Here is a 19,583-nt window from a genome sequence, read left to right as displayed (position 1 = left end):
CTGTCTATGTGCTTCTAAACCATTCAGAGATTCCCCTTTACAAGAGCTGTGCTGCCTCTTCTGTCATAAGGCATCCAGATGTCTGCTAATTCATCTATACTAATTCGTATGGATGTCAGGCTTACGGGTCTGTAGCTCTCAAGCTCTCAAGATGTTCCATGAAAAAAAATTTGAACCTTGTTGTTGTGTGTTTCAGTGTGTATAAGGAGATTTACAATTGTTCCTAATACTTGCTGATCATTTTGTTGATTTAGTTTTGGAATATTTATATAGTCCCTTCAGTTTCTTTGAGCCTCCCATGACGAGTTCTGGCATCAGGGTCTCTCCAGTTCCCTCCACTGGACACCAGTGGCAAGTGTTGAATTAGCTTGTCCACAAGGGTCTTGTCTTCTCTGTATTCCTTCATATTTTCATTGCCAGTCACCTCTGCAGACTCTCTGGCAGGCTTTCTTATTCCTCATGTCTTTGAAGGAATATTTATTATTAGTTTGCTAGTTATTCCTCTTCTATTTTCTTCTTTTGTACATTTCTTCTGATATCCTCTTTTATATTTCATTGTTTATAGTCATGCTGGTTTTCTATTGCTGTTACCTAAGTCTTAATAAATGGTGTGTGCTGGCCTTGTGCTTGCTACACAGCATCTTTAAGTAGTTTCCACAGTACCTGTAGGGATTTAATTTTTGTTCTTTTGATATGTTTATATAAAAATGTCCTTGTTTTTATGTATACTTCCAGATGTATTGCTCACCAAAGGCAGAATTTCCACAGCTATCCTTTCCTTTTATGCTTGTCAGAACTTGAGTGGAAAGCAGGTAGTTAGAAATTTGTGAGATTTATACTTCCAAAACCAACATAAGTGCACAAACAGTACATGAATTACATATGCACAGTATCTTAGAAGGTTTTGAAAGCTATCACATTGTATTTCAGAAATGTGGCTACACATTCTGCAGTGTAATCTGGTGGAGTTTTTCCAGTCACACTGGCAGACTACTCAAATGGAGTCTTGAGAGCATTAGAAGCAGTATGTGGAGTACTCTGGAGAAGAGAAACTCATTACTGATCCTTTTTTCATAGTATTTGAATCTCCTGCTCGTTTGTGCATAAAGTATGATGTCCATTGATGTGAACAAAGGAGGTTCTTTTTATTGTTTGGGGTTTTTTTTTACTTCAGTGTAAATGGGTCAGTTGCTAGAATTTTGATCCTTAAAAGTAGGATTTATTATTTTAGTGTGTGTTTTTGAATAGGCTGGTTCTAATTTACCTAGATGTGAATATCTGATCTTCCTTTTTTTTTTTTTTTGTAAAGTTCTCTGTACAGCAGGAGTGGAAGCTGTGCTTCATTTCAAGAACTTACCTTAGGCTTAGGTAAATTTAAAGATTAGTTATTGCTCAGACAGGAGCAGCTTCAGATTCTGTAAGTTGTCCCTTTAGAAATATGCAAGAAAATGTGCAGTCTAATTCCATGCATATCAGCATAGTCAAATAATTTTATAGCAGCTGAATATCTGTCCTGTAATGTTTTAAATAATTTCATTTCTGATAAATAAGTTACATTTAAAGTATTTAACTTCTATTTGCTTTTTTCTGAAGGACTCTTAATGGACTCAGTAAGTATAGGTTGTTACAAGTGATACTCATGCAACTTAGAATTACTTAATTAAAACAGTAAGAAATCATTTGCCTGTCTTGTGGTATGCCTGAATTTTATTTTTTTTTCCATGTTTCAGGTAAATATGCTGAAGATATATTTGGTGAACTTTTCAATGAAGCACACAGTTTCTCATTTAGAGTCAACTCCTTACAAGAACGTGTAGATCGCTTATCTGTCAGTGTCACACAACTTGATCCAAAGGAAGAGGAATGTAAGTTACCTCCTGCAGGAGGGGTTTTTCTTATTTTGCCACTCAGACAGCACTGATAAGTGAAATGGAAATAATAGTTTAATAGTTTAAATCGTGTTTATAAGAACACAGAGCAAAGCATCATAAGAGAGGTCCATTTCTATTTCTGCTACAGGCTATAAAGGAATAGCCTTGAGCAGCTTTCTAAGGTCAGCCTTTTCATGGTTATTGAATGATACTAAGGAATTTACATAAAAATGACTACAGGAGTATCTGTCACTTCAGTAGTATTATGTATTTGGAATATTAATAATATTATGTAATGTTATGTGAATGCTTGGAGATAAATCTATACACTTTTTAAAAACCTTTCTACTAATTCTCATGGAATGTAAACATTTGTCCAAGTAGGATTTATACATTTAACTTGTACCATCTTACTTTCTGTATGACATTACAGTTGTATAACTTCATTTATTGCTGCTGTATAACTTCTTAGATTCTTTCTAAGTAACCAAGTATTGTAAATATTGGGTTAGCACTGAGAAAACAAGCACCGTCAAAAGTCATCCACCCATGCCTATAAGATAGAATTTGTATGGAATTTTAAAGGATGCCTAGGCTTTGTTTGACCACCTAATGTGTAAAAGCTCTTTTGCCTTCTTTGGTATCTGTTAATTTGTAACCTCAAACAATTTAGTGTGTTCTAAACCATATGGTTAAGACCTAGAAAGTGGATGAACATCCTATCATGAAAAATAACTTCAGATTGCTTGTGGGATTCAGTTTTAAACTATAGAAAGCTGTTTCAGTTCTGAATGTCTAGATATAATAATTGTGTATTATTACATTGTGTGATTACAACTGTGTTTACAGAAAAAAGGAAGTGTCAAACCATGAGAGTGGTCTTCAGGCTGTCTTTGGTTATAGATGTCAAAATTTCACCAGTAGCAAAATTAAGCAAAGAGAAGTTTTGATTCCATATTTTGTGTGACATTAATTTTAGAACAGGTTTTGAAAGACAGCTATTCACAGCTAGTAGCAGATTTTCCACAAAATCATGACTTGCCTAGGGGAATTCTTGCGTTAATGGGATTTTCCAAGTCTCTTGATAACTGAGCACAAATCACCCCCATAAACCTCTTTTTCCAGTTGTGGTTTAACATGGCAGCCAGTTAAACACCACACATCTGCTTGCTCCCCTACTCCACAGTGGGAGGAGGTAGATAATTGGAGAAATGACAAAAAATGTGAAATGCATGTATTGAGATAAAGGAATTTTAATAGGACAGAAAAGGAAGGGAAAACATCAATAATAATATTAGTATATAGAGAACAAGTGACACACAGTGCAATTGCTCACCACCTGCTGACTGATGCCCAGCCAGTTCCTGAGCAGCAGCCCAGCCCCCAAACACCTTTCCCCACTGGATTTATATGCTGAACATGACACCTTATGGTGTGGAAGGTCTCTTTGGCCAGTTTGGATCAGCTGTCATGGCTGGGTCTCTTCCCAGCTCCTTGTGTCCCTCCACCTGCTCACTGGTAGGGTGGAGTTAGAAGCTGAAGAGTCCTTAACCACTGCTCAGCAGCAACCAAAACATCAGTGTGTTATCAGCATTATTCTCATCCAAAATCCCAAACACAGCAAGATACCAGATACTAGGGAAAAATGAAATCTCCTCCTGCCCTAACTAGGGCATTTTTCCTATGATTGGATAATGATAAAAAATCCTTTCTGTGTATGGTGATAAATTGTGAGCACTTGTAATCTTGTATAAAACTGTAACACTCCAGAGTGTTAATGGCATTTCTGCATTTACTCTTGACAGCCTAGTTTTGGTTTAAATCAGAGGAGGATGGATGTTGATATATCATATCTAATATGTTAATCATTCACATTTCCATAGAATGGAGAGACCATATTAAGCCATTGAGTTTAAGCATCCAGGAATGTTACACAAGATAGAAAATTGTGCTATCCTATGTAAAAGGCCTTTGACAAGTTTGGTTCTAGGTTTCAGAACCAAGAATCCATGACTATTTGATGTTAGAGAATTGCTAGAAGTAGTTTTAAGTAGTATGTAGTCCCCAGTGCACCATACCAACACATTTTCAGAGAACTGTGCATGCTGCAGTGTTTGCTAAGCTGTATAGCTGAAGAAGGGTACAGACACTGCAGCTAAGGAAACAGGGCTGGGAATGGGTCTACACAACCAAGTCCAGCGTGGCTCGAAGTGACTTGAACCTGATCCCCTGAATCTGTGTCTCATACCACAGAATAGCAGTGACTGCTTGTACTTCAGAGGAATACCTGCAGTCCTCAGAGTCAGGAGCTGTTAAATTACTGTTTTTATTAACCTAAGAATATCCAGGCCCTGAGCTGTACCCATTGCTCCTTATTCACAAGCCTCTGCCTGGAATCAGTCACCAGATGAGGACAAAGGAGATGAGGAGACATTTGATATTCTATTTCCTTAAAAGTTAGGGATCAGGAAACTTTTTTCATTCAGTATATTGTTTTGGGCTTGACTTCAGAAATCTATCACAAATAGTTTAGGTTTAGTCCTATTGTGGACTGGAATAGCTGAAGGATGTTAATGCGTGAAGGGGAGGGAAGGGGGGAATATCTAAAATTACCTTTTTTAGCTCTCTATGCAAGAATTAAGCAACTTTCAGTACTTCTACTCAGCTAACAGCATGAGTAAAACAGGATATACTTGTGAAATGAGTCTCATCTGCTCTTTGCCAGGAGGCAGTAATAGAAGATTTAATGGGTTCCTCTGGGCCCGTGCTATTACACAAGAGAAAGAAATTAAGATTCATTTAAAGCTAAGTGGCATGAACAAAAACAGCCCAAGTCAGAGTCACTAAACGAGATGCAGATACTTGACAAGATGTTTTTGGTAGAGTCAGAGTGATAAAAAGCTCTGAATTTGTTTGAACAGTCTGTGTGTTCTCTCATTTTGAATTATTACAGTATCTCTGTGAAAGAATAAAACCAAGGTTAAGATTGTATCTTTAGGAGCCTAATTCCTCGTGCACAATTTTTCTGTCGTAGAAGAGTTGCTATGAACTTGGTTTTGTTTGAATTATTACACTGTTTTCAAATTCTTGATTTCTCAGTATTATTAATTTCATATTTTAATAGATTTTTAAAAAATACTTCTTTCTTTTCATGTGCACATGGGTTTTTCCCCTCAGAAGATACCAAACTTGAGTGTAGACAAAAAGAAATCCTCAAGTTTCCGTCAGTAATTTTATTTCAATTGTATGGGAAACAAGCCCATATGTATCCAGGAGTAATATCTGGGGTCCTTTTAGGACCGAGAAAACACATTCTTGCTATAAAGCTGAACTAAGGTCGACAGCTTCACTACCCCTGCAATGTAAGGTCTCCTCTTAGGTGAGAAAATAAATCCTGAGTATAGTTTCTTTGCAACCATTTTTTATTTCAGTATTTACTTTATAAGTAACATTACTAACTCTGTCCATATATATGCAAATTGTATAGGTAAAATACTTTTTTTCTTAATTGATCAAGTTTTTGTGACTTTAATTGTGCATTTTAAGTGTGAAGCACAGCTAGAAGTGAATAATGTCATAGTTGTAAAAATCTGACAATTTTGAAAAGAATATTAATGTTAAGATTTTGGTTAAAATGTTAACCAAATGTGGTTCTCTTTTGAAATGCTGATACATGGTACAGCTTTGATGTATAGTGTTATGAGGTATTGGAAAATAGTCTCATATCACTCAGACTATCAGACTATCTTGGTATTAATTTAGTGGTTCTTTCAATGTAAGCTGCCTAATTCTATTTAAACCTCAAACCGGAGAGGACTTTAGTCTCAAAGGCAGTGTATCAAATTCTTGATTTCTGTAGCATATTTGTTTCAATTGTACAAGCAACTTAAATAAACCTAATTGCAGAAGTGCTGTGGGTGAGCTGCCTGGCACACTTCAGGAAAGGAATCAAATAGTGTTGTGAATTGTGTTTCAGTAGGCCTCTTCCTTTCAATGCATGTGTTGATTGTTTTACTAAACATTCTATAAATATTGCCCTGTCATTAAAACAATGGTAGTTCAGACATTTGGCTGGACTAACACCAAAAACAGATTTGATATTTTGCTATGGGCAAAAAGGTGGCATTTGGTGGGGAGAAACCTAAAAAGCTTGACAGCTGATTGTGGTCTTCCTACTGCTGGAAATGGGAGACTTGGTCAACTGTAAAGTTTGGATACTCAGCCCATTGTAAGACTTAGAACTAGGAAAGGACAGTACATCCTGGTGTAAGGGGCAGCTCACTGTCTTTATCCTCTGAAGGTTTTGCTGAGTATAAAAGAGTGTAAATGTAATCAAAATTAAGAACAGGGAGCACGTGAAATTGGGTCATGATCTCCACATGTACTATATTAAGTGGAGAGTAACACCATTGTCTGTTCATTCATTAGAAATTTTACCCACAAAGGCAAATAAAGACTGTTAAATTATATAGCAGGTCACTTTTCCTTGCACATCTCTACTTAAAGAAAGTTGGATTTGAGTGTGTCTCCCTCTCAAGATTCTGAGCAGGTGGGCTGGGCTTCAACTGCTCTCCATGTTCCTTCTCCAATTTTCTTAGGCCCTTGATTAAACTTATTGGTTATTTAGTAAGTACATCAGTTTTAAATTAGTATGTTGAGGCTTAATAGTTCCATGGTAAGACCATGATACTGCATTTTTTGTGTATAAAAGGAGGGATGGACAAAATACCATTTGCTAAACAATGTGGTGATTTTGTTGAGACTCACTCACCAGCAGATTCAGTATTTGATGCTTATGGGTAATTCACATCTTAATGGAGCTTGCTTGTTCTACATGCTGCATTTGAAGCAACTTCTGAGTCCTCCTAAAATCATACAGCATCGTTTACCTGAAGTCATTAAGCTACATATGTTCTCTATCCAAAGAGCTCTTGAGCTGTTCTGGAATTTTTTAAAATAGTATTTCAGAAAATTGCTATTTCTTGTGTAGGGACAAGCCCAAGGGTCATGTCTGATCTACAGAAACAATGTCTCTGCTTAGCAGCTATCAAACCCACAGTCAGAGTATTCTGATGGCAGAAAAACCCAATATATGTGCATTCTGGTCATTGTTTAAATGGATAATCATTAAAAATTTAAAGTAAATACGGTAAAAATCAGACTTTGAGATTGCAGTGTCTTTAGGAACTGAATCACACAAATCTTTACCTTACGAGAATTCTCAACAGCACCACTCCCTACCAATTATTTACCTTTAATGGGCAATTTACAACCAAGTTATTTGTTCGAGAGTGTCACTCTTTGCACTTTCCAAATTGCTGGGTAAGATTTTGAACAGAGAAAGGGTATTGTGGGCAACCAAATCCCTTGATTTGTATGAAATTTCCCCTAGTCATTTAGTTCTGCAGAGAGTCACAGCTGTGATATTCAGAAGTTTACGGTCTTGAAAGTTGCCAGGATGAAATTCTGCATAAAGTATTAAGAGAGCAAGTTTTTAAGAGGAATATATATGATTTATTTACTGTCATTAGGAGAATGGTAGTTTTTGGCCTAGAACCTAATTATAAATTGTGTAGTTGAGTGAGTGTAAAAGAATAAAAACAAATATAGTAACTTTTTTTTTCTTCTGGTGAAGTAAAATGTAGTATTTAATGTATTTGAAAAGTTAAAAGTAGCTACTTTCTGTGAGTGCACTGGTGTGCTCTATACCTGACTTTTACTACAATTCGGGGATTGCAGTTTAATGAGATGCTTGCCAAGAGATAAAACATTATTTAGTATACACATTACAGATGTGCTTTTATTTTATTTTTACTTCACTCCAAAAGAAACACAGTTATTGTATCTCATCATAGTGCAATTAAAATACCCTTCCCCCCCTCCCCTTTGTTGTTGATTATAAGTAAAAATGGACTGGCATCTCTTTTTCAAAACCAAGTGTACAAAAGGTTGACAGTTTAGCTTTCTGACAGACAATTTTTGCTTATGTGGAAAATATTGTTGTGTGCAGAGGGTTAGATTGGCTGATACAATACGTCTTTTCATACAATCCAAACAACAGACACAATAAAGACAAACAGGCATTTGTTTAGATTGTTGAATGAAACTTCAAATTAAATTGTGAATATCTCAACATGTAAGGAAATTATTTAAGTCCCCGTTTTTTGCTAATTGCAGTGAACACAAGTGGTGTAGTAGGTGGACTTTCAGAAAAATATATCCATATCAAATTTAGGATCTTGGGCTATACAAAAAGCTCTGATGCTATCTAGGAATTAAGCAGCTGGAAACATAAATTTACCAGCATCAAGTCTGCAGCTTTTCCAACTCCTCCTTCAGCCACTCATCTCTTCTCACACCTGAATTCGTTCATCCAGTTTGTCTGACCCGTCCCCTTGCAGTGCCAGTTTGTCAATCAGCCAAAGCTGGGTGGCTGCGGGACCAGCCAGGTTTTCACGTCTTGCCCCTGCTGAGGCTGTGAACCACGCAGGGCTTTTGTCTCTTTGCCAGCTGGCAAGCTGAACAAGTGGCTTTGTAAGCCAAACTGTGCACAGCCCAGGATTACGCTGGGTGTGCCACGTGGGATTTACCTGATCCCTCTGTGCAGGCGAGTTATAGCCATGTCATGGTTCTCCCCATTTTGCATGCCACATCCTTCTGTTTCCTGAGTAATGCTGTCCTAGCGTAGTCTGCTGTTTGGAGTAATGGTGTGCTTCTCAGGGAATGCCTGTTACAGGTTATCAGCACAGGAAATGCTGCTTGAAATTCCAGTGTATCTTTCCCATGAAGCCCTCTGCTGTCTATCATAGATGTAGAGAGAAAATGCTTATTGTTGAGGATTGATTGATTGATTGATTGATTGATTTACTATCCTCTGGTGTGTTATCCCCCTGTATATGTGTACATAATGGAGAGTTTTAAGCAAGAAAAGGGAAAATGTGAATTAAACTGGCTGTGCTTGCTCATTGAAGAGATGGAATGCTAATAAGGAGTTTGGAATAGTGTCAATAATATGGTGTTACATACTCTATGAGCACTTTAATATTAAACCAAAGTACTGTAATTATTTATTAGAATAAATTGATTATGTTCATTGTCTTCAGAACGTGCACAGGTTCAAAGAGAAGCATACTAAGCTTTACTTTTGTTGGAAATGTTTCCAATATATGACAGTTAGAAATCTTGCAGGATTGCCAAGCAACTCTGAACAAGTACACTTGGTGTTATTTGTATAACCAACAACCCAAAGGAAAAGCAGCTGAAATACAAAAAGATCTAAGACTTAAATTTTTAGATGAGGTAAACCTCAGTTATTCTAACTGAACTTTTGCCAGCTAATAACAACCTGTACTTCATGACAGGTACAAAATATATAGGGTTATTTATGACTGCAAAAATACCTACAGAAACTGAGACTCCTAGCTGACATTCAGACATTATAATACTTCTTTCACACACTTAAAAAGCCTTCTGAGCAGCTAATTAAAGCTATTAAAAAGAATAAAAGACACTGTGATGAATTAGAACCTAAGGGTAAAAAGGAGGAAACTTCTCCAGGAATACACAACCTTGCCAAGTGTAATAAACTTCAAAAGCCAAGCTGAAAATCAAATAAATCCCTTCTTTATCCTCACAAAAGATATCACCAATATGCTTAGGTAAGAAGACAGAACATTCCAGGAACTGCAAGCCTTCTGGAAAAAATCCTGCCTTCTGCCCCTTTGTGATCACACAGTAGAAATCCAGCTTGGTGTATGTACATACCTATGTGTACATTTGTATATGTTACAGAACCTGAGGAAAAAGACAGTTTTCAGCTTGAAAAGGTTTTTCTTTAAATTGTTGCCAAAGACTCTACTGAGTAAGGCAGGGGTAGAGTTGTCCTCTCATCTCGCATAAAGGGGCATTACTATCAACCTGTTTCTATAAAATAAACATAACTATTTATAGATAAAATGTTTGTGCTGAAAATACTCTTTACTACTACATCAGAAAACTGGTTTCAGTGTTGTTTGTAATTTTTAAAAAAGAGCCCAAACTAATGAGCAGATCTGCTGTTTTATCTAATGGAAGTCTCATGCAGGTTGCAAGGGTAGCTTTGAGGCACACCTGGACTTCACAGGTGCGGTAACTGAAGACCAGGGAGGGAGAGAAATATGAGACTAAATAGGTGTACTGTTTCCAGAATTAAAAGTGCAAAGCTTATCAGTTGTGGTTACTTTTCCATTAATCTGTATCTAAATTTTAATGAAATGAAAAAACTCTTTTGAAATCAAGAAAGATATGTTGGCTTTACCAGGAGTGGGTAAAAATAGTTGAAATCCCTGTTTAATGTGTTCTGTTCGTGCAGTATTGTTTTGTTTTGGATCTTACATAAAGTTAATTGATTAGTCCTAATGACTGTGCTTGAATGTCAAGGTGGCTCTGAATGAGACAGAGAAGGCTCATGTTGATTAAACAGATTAAAAAGCATTTGGCAATTTTCAGGTGTTAGAATGTAGAATCACCTCCCATTAAAACCCATTGATCTCAGTAGCATCAGTTGAAGTGATTTCCTGGTTTGGCATCTAAGTGGGCCCTCAGTGGAACTGCTGCCTACGTGCAAGGAATACAAAGTTTGGTTTGCTGATGCCATAAAAGGTAAAATCTATACCTCAAGATAGAGAACAGTTTTTAGTAGCAAAAGGATTGTGAAATGGAGTTGGTAAATGTTATTAGGTAATTCTGAACTACTGAATGGTATTTTACAGCTACTGTACTCAATCAGTTGAACTACTTAGGAGAGACAGAATTCTGATATCTGTTTAGGTGAGAAAAATTTCCTGTCAAGCTAAATAGAGGGTAATGTGCTAGAACATTACAGCCATGTTTTTCACAGAGTCTGACAATGTCTTGCAATGGCGATGATGCTAGGTAAATCTGTGTTTGCTGCAAAATGCCCAAGATGCGAGCAGTAGTGCTTTATATTTTAACCAACGTTAGGCAATTCCAGATTAATCCAAACAACATTTATCTGGTGGGATTTTTTTTAAATGGCAATATCCCCTTTCAGTGTCACTGCAGGACATTACAATGAGAAAAGCTTTCCGGAGTTCCACAATTCAAGACCAACAGCTGTTCGACCGCAAAACTCTGCCAATTCCTTTGCAAGAAACTTACGACATTTGTGAACAGCCTCCTCCACTTAACATTCTCACCCCTTACAGGTTAGTAAAACAAAATTAATAAAACACAATTTCTAGCTTATTTTATGTAATAGACAGGATATATCCAGGCACCTTGCTCACATTGAGTAGCACTTAAGTATTTAAGGAGCCAGACTAGAAAACTGTGAAGCCGCTGGAGGAATGAAAGCAGCAGAAGACATTATAAGCATTAAAACTTTACTCCATATTTCTAAAATCTTAACTCAGTGTAACATGGAAGAAAAAGCCATTTTTATTTTCTGTATTTATTAAACCATATAATGTACTTGGATGTGAAGTGAAGAAATTAAACAGGTAAGTGTGCAGAAAGAAGGATCTTCAATGCAAATGAATGTTGTTTCTGTCCCAGAGATTCAATTTGAATCAGCAGTTGAACATGAGCAGCCACACAAATTGGCTCAATATTTTAACAGCAAGATTTGAGTTATTGGAGTGGGAGTTCTCTGATTTATGACACTCATTTTTTTTGTCTGGAGCTTATGTTAAAGTTATTTTTCTAAAATTAAGACCTTGAATGCCAGGAAAGATAGTAAAAAGTGATGGTCCAGGAGGTCGATGTTCATCTCTTTTGTGTTCCTCAGTAAAACATTTCAGGGTCTGCAATACTATATATTCCTTAATATGCCCTTGTTTTGTCTTAATGTTTGGATTCATGTCTTGTCAAATAAATAGTATGCCCCGTTTGTGTCACTGTATTTCAGGGATGATGGAAAAGAGGGTTTGAAGTTCTATACCAATCCTTCGTATTTCTTTGATCTGTGGAAGGAAAAAATGTTGCAGGACACCGAGGACAAAAGGAAAGAAAAGAGGAAGCAGAAGGTACATAAGTTAACTTTATATGGCTTCTCTTTGTTTTTTCCTAGAAAGGGTTTGCTTGCAGATATGCTACTTTAGTAGCAAGCCAGACTTAACAGAGTCATCTTTATTCAACTAAAGCTACTTGTATTCATTCAGTTCCATCAACTTTAATAATTTAATAATAATAATAGTAGTAGTAGTACTAGAATCATATAGAAGGACTTAAAGCTTTCATGCTGTCTTAACATAACCAACTTTTGCCAAAGCTTGTAAGTATTCTAGCAATGACTCAGAAAGTAGGAATGCAGCAGGAATAATGAATTTCACTGGAACACTCTTTATAAGATAAAATTTTGACGATCTTACAGGTGAAAAATCTTGAATGACATTCTAATAGACATATTTAAGCTAGAAAGAAATTAATAGGCATAAAACATTTTGTTTATATTTTCTTAAAAGTAAACAAGCACTTTTGCAAAATGTAATGCTACTTTTTTGTTTGGCCATTATTCTCTATGTTTCATACGTGGTAGAGAGAGTAAATATGAGTGTCAGATTCATAATTTGATTTCAGACTTAGAATAAAAAGCTACTTAAACTGGTATTTTTCCTCTATATTGTTCAGGTACTTATCCACTAGCCTGACATATCTGGCTGTTACAATTCTTTCTGGTCTACATATTATACTTAACTTGAAAGCAAATTTTGCTTGATTGAAATGGGATTGTTTTTCATAATTTTGTGGTTGATGTTTATATGCAAGTAATTAAAAAAACACTGTCTCAGTTGTCAGTTTTGTTTGCACAACTCTCCTACAGCAGAAAAATCTAGATCGCCCTCACGAACCAGAGAAAGTGCCAAGGGCACCTCATGACAGACGGAGAGAGTGGCAGAAGTTAGCCCAAGGTCCAGAGCTCGCAGAAGATGATGCTAACCTCTTGCATAAGCACATTGAAGTTGCTAATGGCCCAGCTTCACATTTTGAATCAAGGTTCCTTTTTGTTTTTTCTATCCTTTATGAAGTGTATTCGTACTGCATAGTGAACACACATGAGAAATGGTCAATGACAAGATGCTACTGCTCCCTTGAAATGCATTGGAAATCACTGATTTAGCTTAATCAAAACTCAGTTTTAAAATTCTTAGTGTGTCCTTAAAGGAGTAGTTACTATGTTGTTATTTTTGAAGGTAGAGTGTATCCTTATTGTATCCTTAAGGATGTGTTGTCCTCTGCAGATTGATGGTGTAGTGTCGCTGCTGCAAGCTTGCACCCAGGTGTGTCACTACATTCCTGCCCTGACCTACAAAATCCCCATTATTCCAGCCCCTTGATTTTTTGTAAGCAGACACTGCCAAGACTATATCGTGTGTGTGATGTGAACAAACGTCCACTTGGAACTCAAATGAGAATGCTGAGCTTCTCTTTACTCTTGAACAAATCCATGATTTGATTGACATTTCTGGTTACAGCCTATTACAAAATCCAACCTGTTGAATTCTCATTTCCCAGCACGTATTTGCTGGTGGCTAAAAGTAGCATTTCACATGGTAAACACCTGCTGTGCTTATGCTTCTGGTCTTGGTGCAAAATCAAGTCCATTTTACCAGCCAAGAAATGTCTGATAGAAAAGAGGGCTGACAAGTAATGTAAGGACATTGGCGATATATTTTTGGTTTTGTGGGCTTGGATGTTTTGTTTTGTTGTTTTTTGTTTTTTTAATTTAAAAGTATTCATTGTCCTCTCAAAAACTGGTTGATTTTTTTCCCCTTTCTGTGATCAAAGGCACACCATAAGGGAGTATTTTGTTTAGCTTTGTAAGGCTTTCAAACAAGCTCAGTAGTGATGGTGAGTATGATGACTCTAGGAGAGAGTGTTTGTTGCCTGAAAAGTAGGAAAACCTGCTTGTAGAAAACTTAGTTCAATTCAGAATGTGAAAATGCTCTCAGTGTGTTTCACTTAGTGGGGTACAAGTTAAGTTATGGTGATTAGCATTTTTCAAGGAATAGCTTTAGAGTATCTCTGTAAACTGCTGTGTCAAGTCATTGGCAGAAACTTCTGCTTTCCTGCTGTCCTTTTGTGGTGTGGTATGTTAGGTTCCACTTTAGACATGTTTGGCCTAGACATGGACCCTGGCCTAAACCTTGATTATCCCATTACTAGTGGTGCAGTTATTAATAATGCTGAAGTGCTTGGGAGCACTGCATGTATCTGAATGTTGTTCAGATGCAGAACAGCACCATGCTTTGGAATAAATGAGGAAGATTTTCACCTCTGAAGAATTTAATAGGCTAAGGTACTACAGTGGTGGCAGTATGTGGAAATGTAGAGGATTGCTCTTCCTGTTGGAAAGTGTTCTACAAACACTTTTGCTCTGGATTTAATAGAGATATTTTAAAATAAAAATCTGTAATTGAATAGTTAATTAAAATTTACTAGCTGATCAGATCCTTGAGGTGTGTCTAAAGTTGTCATTAACAAGTTGAATCATCATTATTTACTGCTACTACTCAATAATAGGTATTGATTGAGTCCTGTGTCTATTAAAGCAGAGAGTTCTGTGTATATATTGGAATAAAGATCCTTTGACAGAAGTTCAGCTAAATTATTCAGTTGTAAATTCTGTACCATTCTAGCGTCAATGGATGTTTTATGAATGTTATAAAAGAAGAGTAGTTCTGATTGTATTACTGTGTTTATTTAACTCAAAACAATGTTGCTAATAAACACCAAGGTCACACATACTGTAGAAACTGCCTGATACACTTGTCAAAATCAAACCCTTGAGCTGCTAGAAGTGATAACAGAGAAAGTGGGATAAATTATTGAAAAGCCACACTGTATAATATGCAACACTAGTGGAGAGAAGATACTTGCATTCAGAAGTCAGACTGAAGTATGGAACAGTGGCTGAGGGCACAAATGCTTACTCCTGCTAAAGGTGGAGTTGGATCATTTCTCCCTGTTTTTGTGCAGGTCTCAAGCATACGTGGACCACATCGACGGGTCGTATTCCCTGTCGGCGTTGCCCTACAGCCAGATGTCCGAGCTGCTGAGCAGGGCCGAGGAGCGCGTGCTGGTCCGGCCCCACGAGCCGCCGCCACCACCGCCCATGCACGGAGCCGCCGACGTGAAGCCTGTGCCTCCCTGCGTTAGGTACGGGACACAAAGCCTGCTGGGCTGGCTCACCTTTCCACCACCCCACTGAGAGCTGTCAGCGTTATTTCTGCGCTGCCCAGAAATCCCAGGCAGCCCACATGGCAGCCCACAGCCCCAGCGTGGCTGCAGGGGCTGGATGGGAAGGCTGCCATTGAAATCCCATAGGTTGCTCTGGTGGGGACAGAGCACCTTCACCTGCTGTGACTGTGTTGCCTTCTGAGTTAAATGGCACGACAAATAACTATATGGAAAATGTTTGTGAAATCTGTTGGCATTTCAGGATATAGCTTTGGAGCTTTGGAAATTTGTACAACTGAGCTGTGTTTCAGCCTACATGAAGGAAAGGATATGTCACAGTAAGACACTCAACTGTCAAAACTCTGTATTCATCACATTTGCTAAATTGCAAGTGCTTCCCTCTCCCAAAGTGTTTTTATTTTCTATTCCTTTGTACCTATTCAGAAGTGAATACATACATAGAATATTTTCTAGAGGTGAAAATTTCTTTGTCACTTTCCTATTTTTTTATACCACAAGTTTTACTTTATGGTCAACTACATACAACTTAGAATAGAGGACAGTTAATTCAGATAGGGTTATGACATTAGCAAGATGTTAGTCTCTTGAGAAGAATGATTTTTACTGCTTAGGAGATCATACTCAAAAATGCATTACTCTTTAGATTAATGTACTACAACAGTTTAAAGAAATCCTCTAGCAGTCCTTCAGGAAAATAAGTTTACTGTTCTTTCTTGTTTTCTTCAGTTCACCTATTCATTGTCCTATAATGAGTATCTAGCATATAACTGTACCTCTCTGTACAGAATATTGATGACCTTTGATAGTAGTCTCACTCCTTTTGTCATCACACCTTAAATATATGTTTCAAATTAACTTGTCCTCATTGTTTGCATTGTTTTGGTTTGGTTTTCAAGTTCTGTGAATCAAAACAGTTAATCAACTGCTCATTTCCTGGCTTGAGAAAAATAATTTGGATATATATAGGGACAACAGGGAAGAATTATACTAGTATAGGAAACCTTTGATAAAGATGCAGGTACATTGTATAAGAACATAAATTTTGATTAACAGCTGAATTTGAACAGAGGTCTTTTGGAAACCTGATGCATGCTCCATACTGAAAATTAGACTTCCTTGTTTATGAGATGTGGACAAACACCCTGAAACCATCATAGTACATAATGTTCTTTAATGCCCACGTTTCAGTGTTCTTAAGTAGCAGAAGTGAATCTATTGCTATTTTTTTCCACTCTCTAGCTCTAATAGCTTGTTTCTGTTATTGGATGTTGCAGTTCTACTCCTGGCTTGGTAGAAAATCGTCCTCAGTCACCAGCAACAGGCAGAACACCGGTGTTTGTGAGCCCCACTCCTCCTCCCCCTCCACCACCACCTCTTCCATCTGCTTTATCAACTTCATCATTAAGAGCTGCAATGACTTCCACCCCTCCACCCCCAGTCCCACCCCCACCTCCCCCTCCCACAGCTGCTCTGCAGGCCCCAGCTGTGCCACCTCCACCAGCTCCTCTCCAGATAGCTCCTGGAGTTCTTCATCCAGCTCCACCTCCAGTTGCTCCTCCCCTAGCACAACCCTCTCCCCCTGTCACCAGAGCCGCCCAGGTGTGCGAAGCTGTACCTGTTCACCCAGTTCCTCCGCAAGCTGAAGTACAGGGACTTCCTCCACCACCCCCACCTCCTCCCCTGCCACCTCCTGGCATTCGACCCTCCTCCCCTGTCACAGTTGCAAACCTTTCTCACCCTCCTCCTGTCCTGCACCCTCCTCCCACAACCATTGTCCCCAGCCCTCATGCACCCATAATGCCTCCGTCTCCACCGTCCCAAGTGATTCCCGCTCCTGAGCCCAAACGCCATCCTTCAACCCTTCCTGTGATCAGTGATGCTAGAAGCGTTCTGCTGGAAGCAATACGGAAAGGTAACGGTGGCTATTAACAGCAAAAAGAACAGTCTCAAAAACCTGCTAAATACATGTGACCTGTGAGAGATGGGGTATTTCACATGTGTAAGAAGTTAGAGAAATGCACCTTAAGTCTGTTTCTGTTTTCTATCCTCTACATTGTATGCATTGCCAAGTAAACAGGCAATTTCTTTTCAATTTGTAATTGCACTTATCAGATGTTTAGTTTGGATGGCAGAACTGGTTCTCTGTGGAAGTTAGATTACAGAAAAAAGTACATGTGCTTGTAGATGATCTGTGGAGATTATCTTTCCATTTCTGTTCACCTGCAAATGTATCTATTTCTGATCCTCTACAGATTGTGTAGAAGACAAAACATTGGTTTTCACAGACTATTAGATGAAAGCAAAATGGATCAATTGGCGTTGGAATTTTGATCATCTGTCACTGTATTACAACAAGATATAAGTGATGTTCAGAAATCATTGCTAGGGCCTCAAGCTGTTCAGTGTCTGATGTGGACACAGTGCAGCAGTGGAACAGCCTTTGCATTGCAAGGTGCCCATGGCAGAGTGCAAGGGAAGGGCAGAGCTGCAGGGCTGTGTTTTCCTGATGATCTCAGGAGGAGCTGTGTGCCAGCTGTACCTCTCAGCTTATGGTGCCCATGGCCAGGAAAATCCCTGCTGCACTGTGTGTGCTGCTGCTTGACGGCGGGGTATCTTTCAGTAATTAGGATCTCTCAAATGTTTCAAGTCTTATATTCTTCTTCTCTTTCCTGCACCTGCAGCACAGCACAGAATCTGTATGGTACTGTAATATCAGCAGATAGGCTATAGTACTAATTCGAGATATTTTTGCATGTCTATGTGCACATGAATTGATAACATCATTGAAGTCTAAGGAAATGTTGACAACAGTTGAGTACAACCAGGGTGTGTGAACATGCGTAGAGAATGTCAGCAAAATGAGAAAATAGAGCCTGCTGGTATAATCTAAGTGATTGCTGAAAGCAATGAAAGTCATGACCAAGAAACAAAGGCTTGAGTTACCACAGCTTTGATCTCCAAGTAATACTTTATCCCAAACCAAATCATTACATGATAAAAAATAGGGTTACAAGAGGTTCTGTCTTGTTAGGATACTCAAATATCTATAAACTTTCATTAAAATTATGGATGGAAAGTCTAGAAAAGGTTTGGAAATGCAAATAGCAAAATGGCCTAATCTCTTACAGTGGTACTAAAAATGTATTTCAATGGGAAATCAGAACCAGGATAATATGGTAGAAGGACTCGAGATCTTGTCTGCCACTGCAATTCTGACACTCCTTTCTTTAAATACTTGACAAAAGAATTTCTACCTGAGCAGGACAGCAGCTTCTTCTGTCTTCATTTTTGCTTGCAAAGCATTTTGTGAATGATGAGCTAAATGCATTTGCGTTGACGGTGGTGGAGGAGGAGGGTGACGTGTTTGTGCTCTGATGTTCCTCAGGTATCCAGCTCCGCAAAGTCGAAGAGCAGCGGGAGCAGGAGGCCAAGCACGAGCGCATTGAGAACGATGTTGCCACTATCCTGTCCCGTCGCATCGCTGTGGAGTACAGCGATTCAGAAGATGATTCAGAATTTGATGAAGTAGATTGGCTAGAGTAAAATTATTACGTTGCCGTACGCTGCAAAATCGAATGCTAATGTCCATTGTGGTGCTTGTTCTTTGAAAGTTTGATGGTCATTTCTAGTGTTTTTTGTATTCTTTTCTTAACATAATTAATCCATGTTTTTCTACTTTTCAGTTTACAAAGAGCTCCTAGTGCATCTTCAAAACTAAATGTTTTACAGTGGCTCTTCTTACACATCTCTTTTGAAAGAACATACTTTGTTCCAATAGACCACTAAGTATTAAGCATGGGCAGCTGTTGGTAGAGTAGGAGTTTCAATTTTTTGGCATATCTTAACTGTGCACTTTGTGAATTTTAAGTTGATGAAGGCAACTGAGATTGACATTCCAAGGGCAGCTGTATGTACTAATGAGCCTTATTCCACTTCTGATAGTGTTTTAAAACATTAAACCTAGCTATCAAAATATCACTGCCTCGATCACACCTGTACACTAAAAGTACATATAGTTAGCAGCACTGAACACACTGAAAAGCAAATGGATCTCTGGGGGGGGTATTATTGTTTTATTGTTGTTTTTAAATAATTATGGCCTTATTTGAATGTTTAGAGATTCCCCTTCCCTTCTTCCCTCCAAGGTACATATTGTGTGGTACTATTTTTGCCTGCATAATAAAAGTTTAAAGGTTTTTTTTTCCCTTGTGAAATCTTTTGACTTAAACATGCCGTGTAACTTATGTAACTGTTAAAATAACAGTTTGATTTAATAAATGGTTCATTTTAAATGTTCCTGGGTGTTGCTCTTTCAATGAAGCCTGTTTTTCACTGGTATACCCGAGAGATCCTTGGACTTCAGGTATTTAATCTATGCTGTACAAAGTTACAGTAAGTGTTCAGTATCTGATCTAACAAGAGACTATCATTAAACAATATCTATATGCATGTCTACTGGAAAAAAACCCCAGCTGAAATCTTATCAGGATCTTAGTTTAAAAAAGAAATACA

The 19,583-nt window shown here is 37.9% G+C and overlaps 1 protein-coding gene across 3 annotated transcripts in view; it reads left to right on the top strand.

Moving 5' to 3' along the window:
* The window catches only part of WASF1 (WASP family member 1), an 87,185-nt gene extending 67,818 nt beyond the window's left edge, over nucleotides 1–19,367 (top strand). For 2 of the 3 annotated variants that reach the window (XM_063389794.1, XM_063389792.1), the window contains exons 3-9: nucleotides 1,731–1,865; nucleotides 10,924–11,077; nucleotides 11,779–11,896; nucleotides 12,694–12,866; nucleotides 14,850–15,029; nucleotides 16,346–16,983; nucleotides 18,457–19,367. In XM_063389794.1, coding sequence (XP_063245864.1) covers nucleotides 1,731–1,865; nucleotides 10,924–11,077; nucleotides 11,779–11,896; nucleotides 12,694–12,866; nucleotides 14,850–15,029; nucleotides 16,346–16,983; nucleotides 18,457–18,614 — 1,556 coding nt within the window. In that variant the 3' untranslated portion in view covers nucleotides 18,615–19,367. The remainder of the gene's footprint in view (nucleotides 1–1,730; nucleotides 1,866–10,923; nucleotides 11,078–11,778; nucleotides 11,897–12,693; nucleotides 12,867–14,849; nucleotides 15,030–16,345; nucleotides 16,984–18,456) is intronic. The other variant, XM_063389793.1, reaches the window with a different exon arrangement.
* The last annotated feature ends 216 nt before the right edge of the window (nucleotides 19,368–19,583 follow it).

The sequence above is a fragment of the Prinia subflava genome, chromosome 2 (genome assembly GCF_021018805.1).
Source record: "Prinia subflava isolate CZ2003 ecotype Zambia chromosome 2, Cam_Psub_1.2, whole genome shotgun sequence".
In the NCBI taxonomy this organism is placed as follows: Eukaryota; Metazoa; Chordata; class Aves; order Passeriformes; family Cisticolidae; genus Prinia; species Prinia subflava.
The sequence above is the reverse complement of the archived record's forward strand: the minus strand, read 5'-3'. Positions and strand labels throughout refer to the sequence as shown.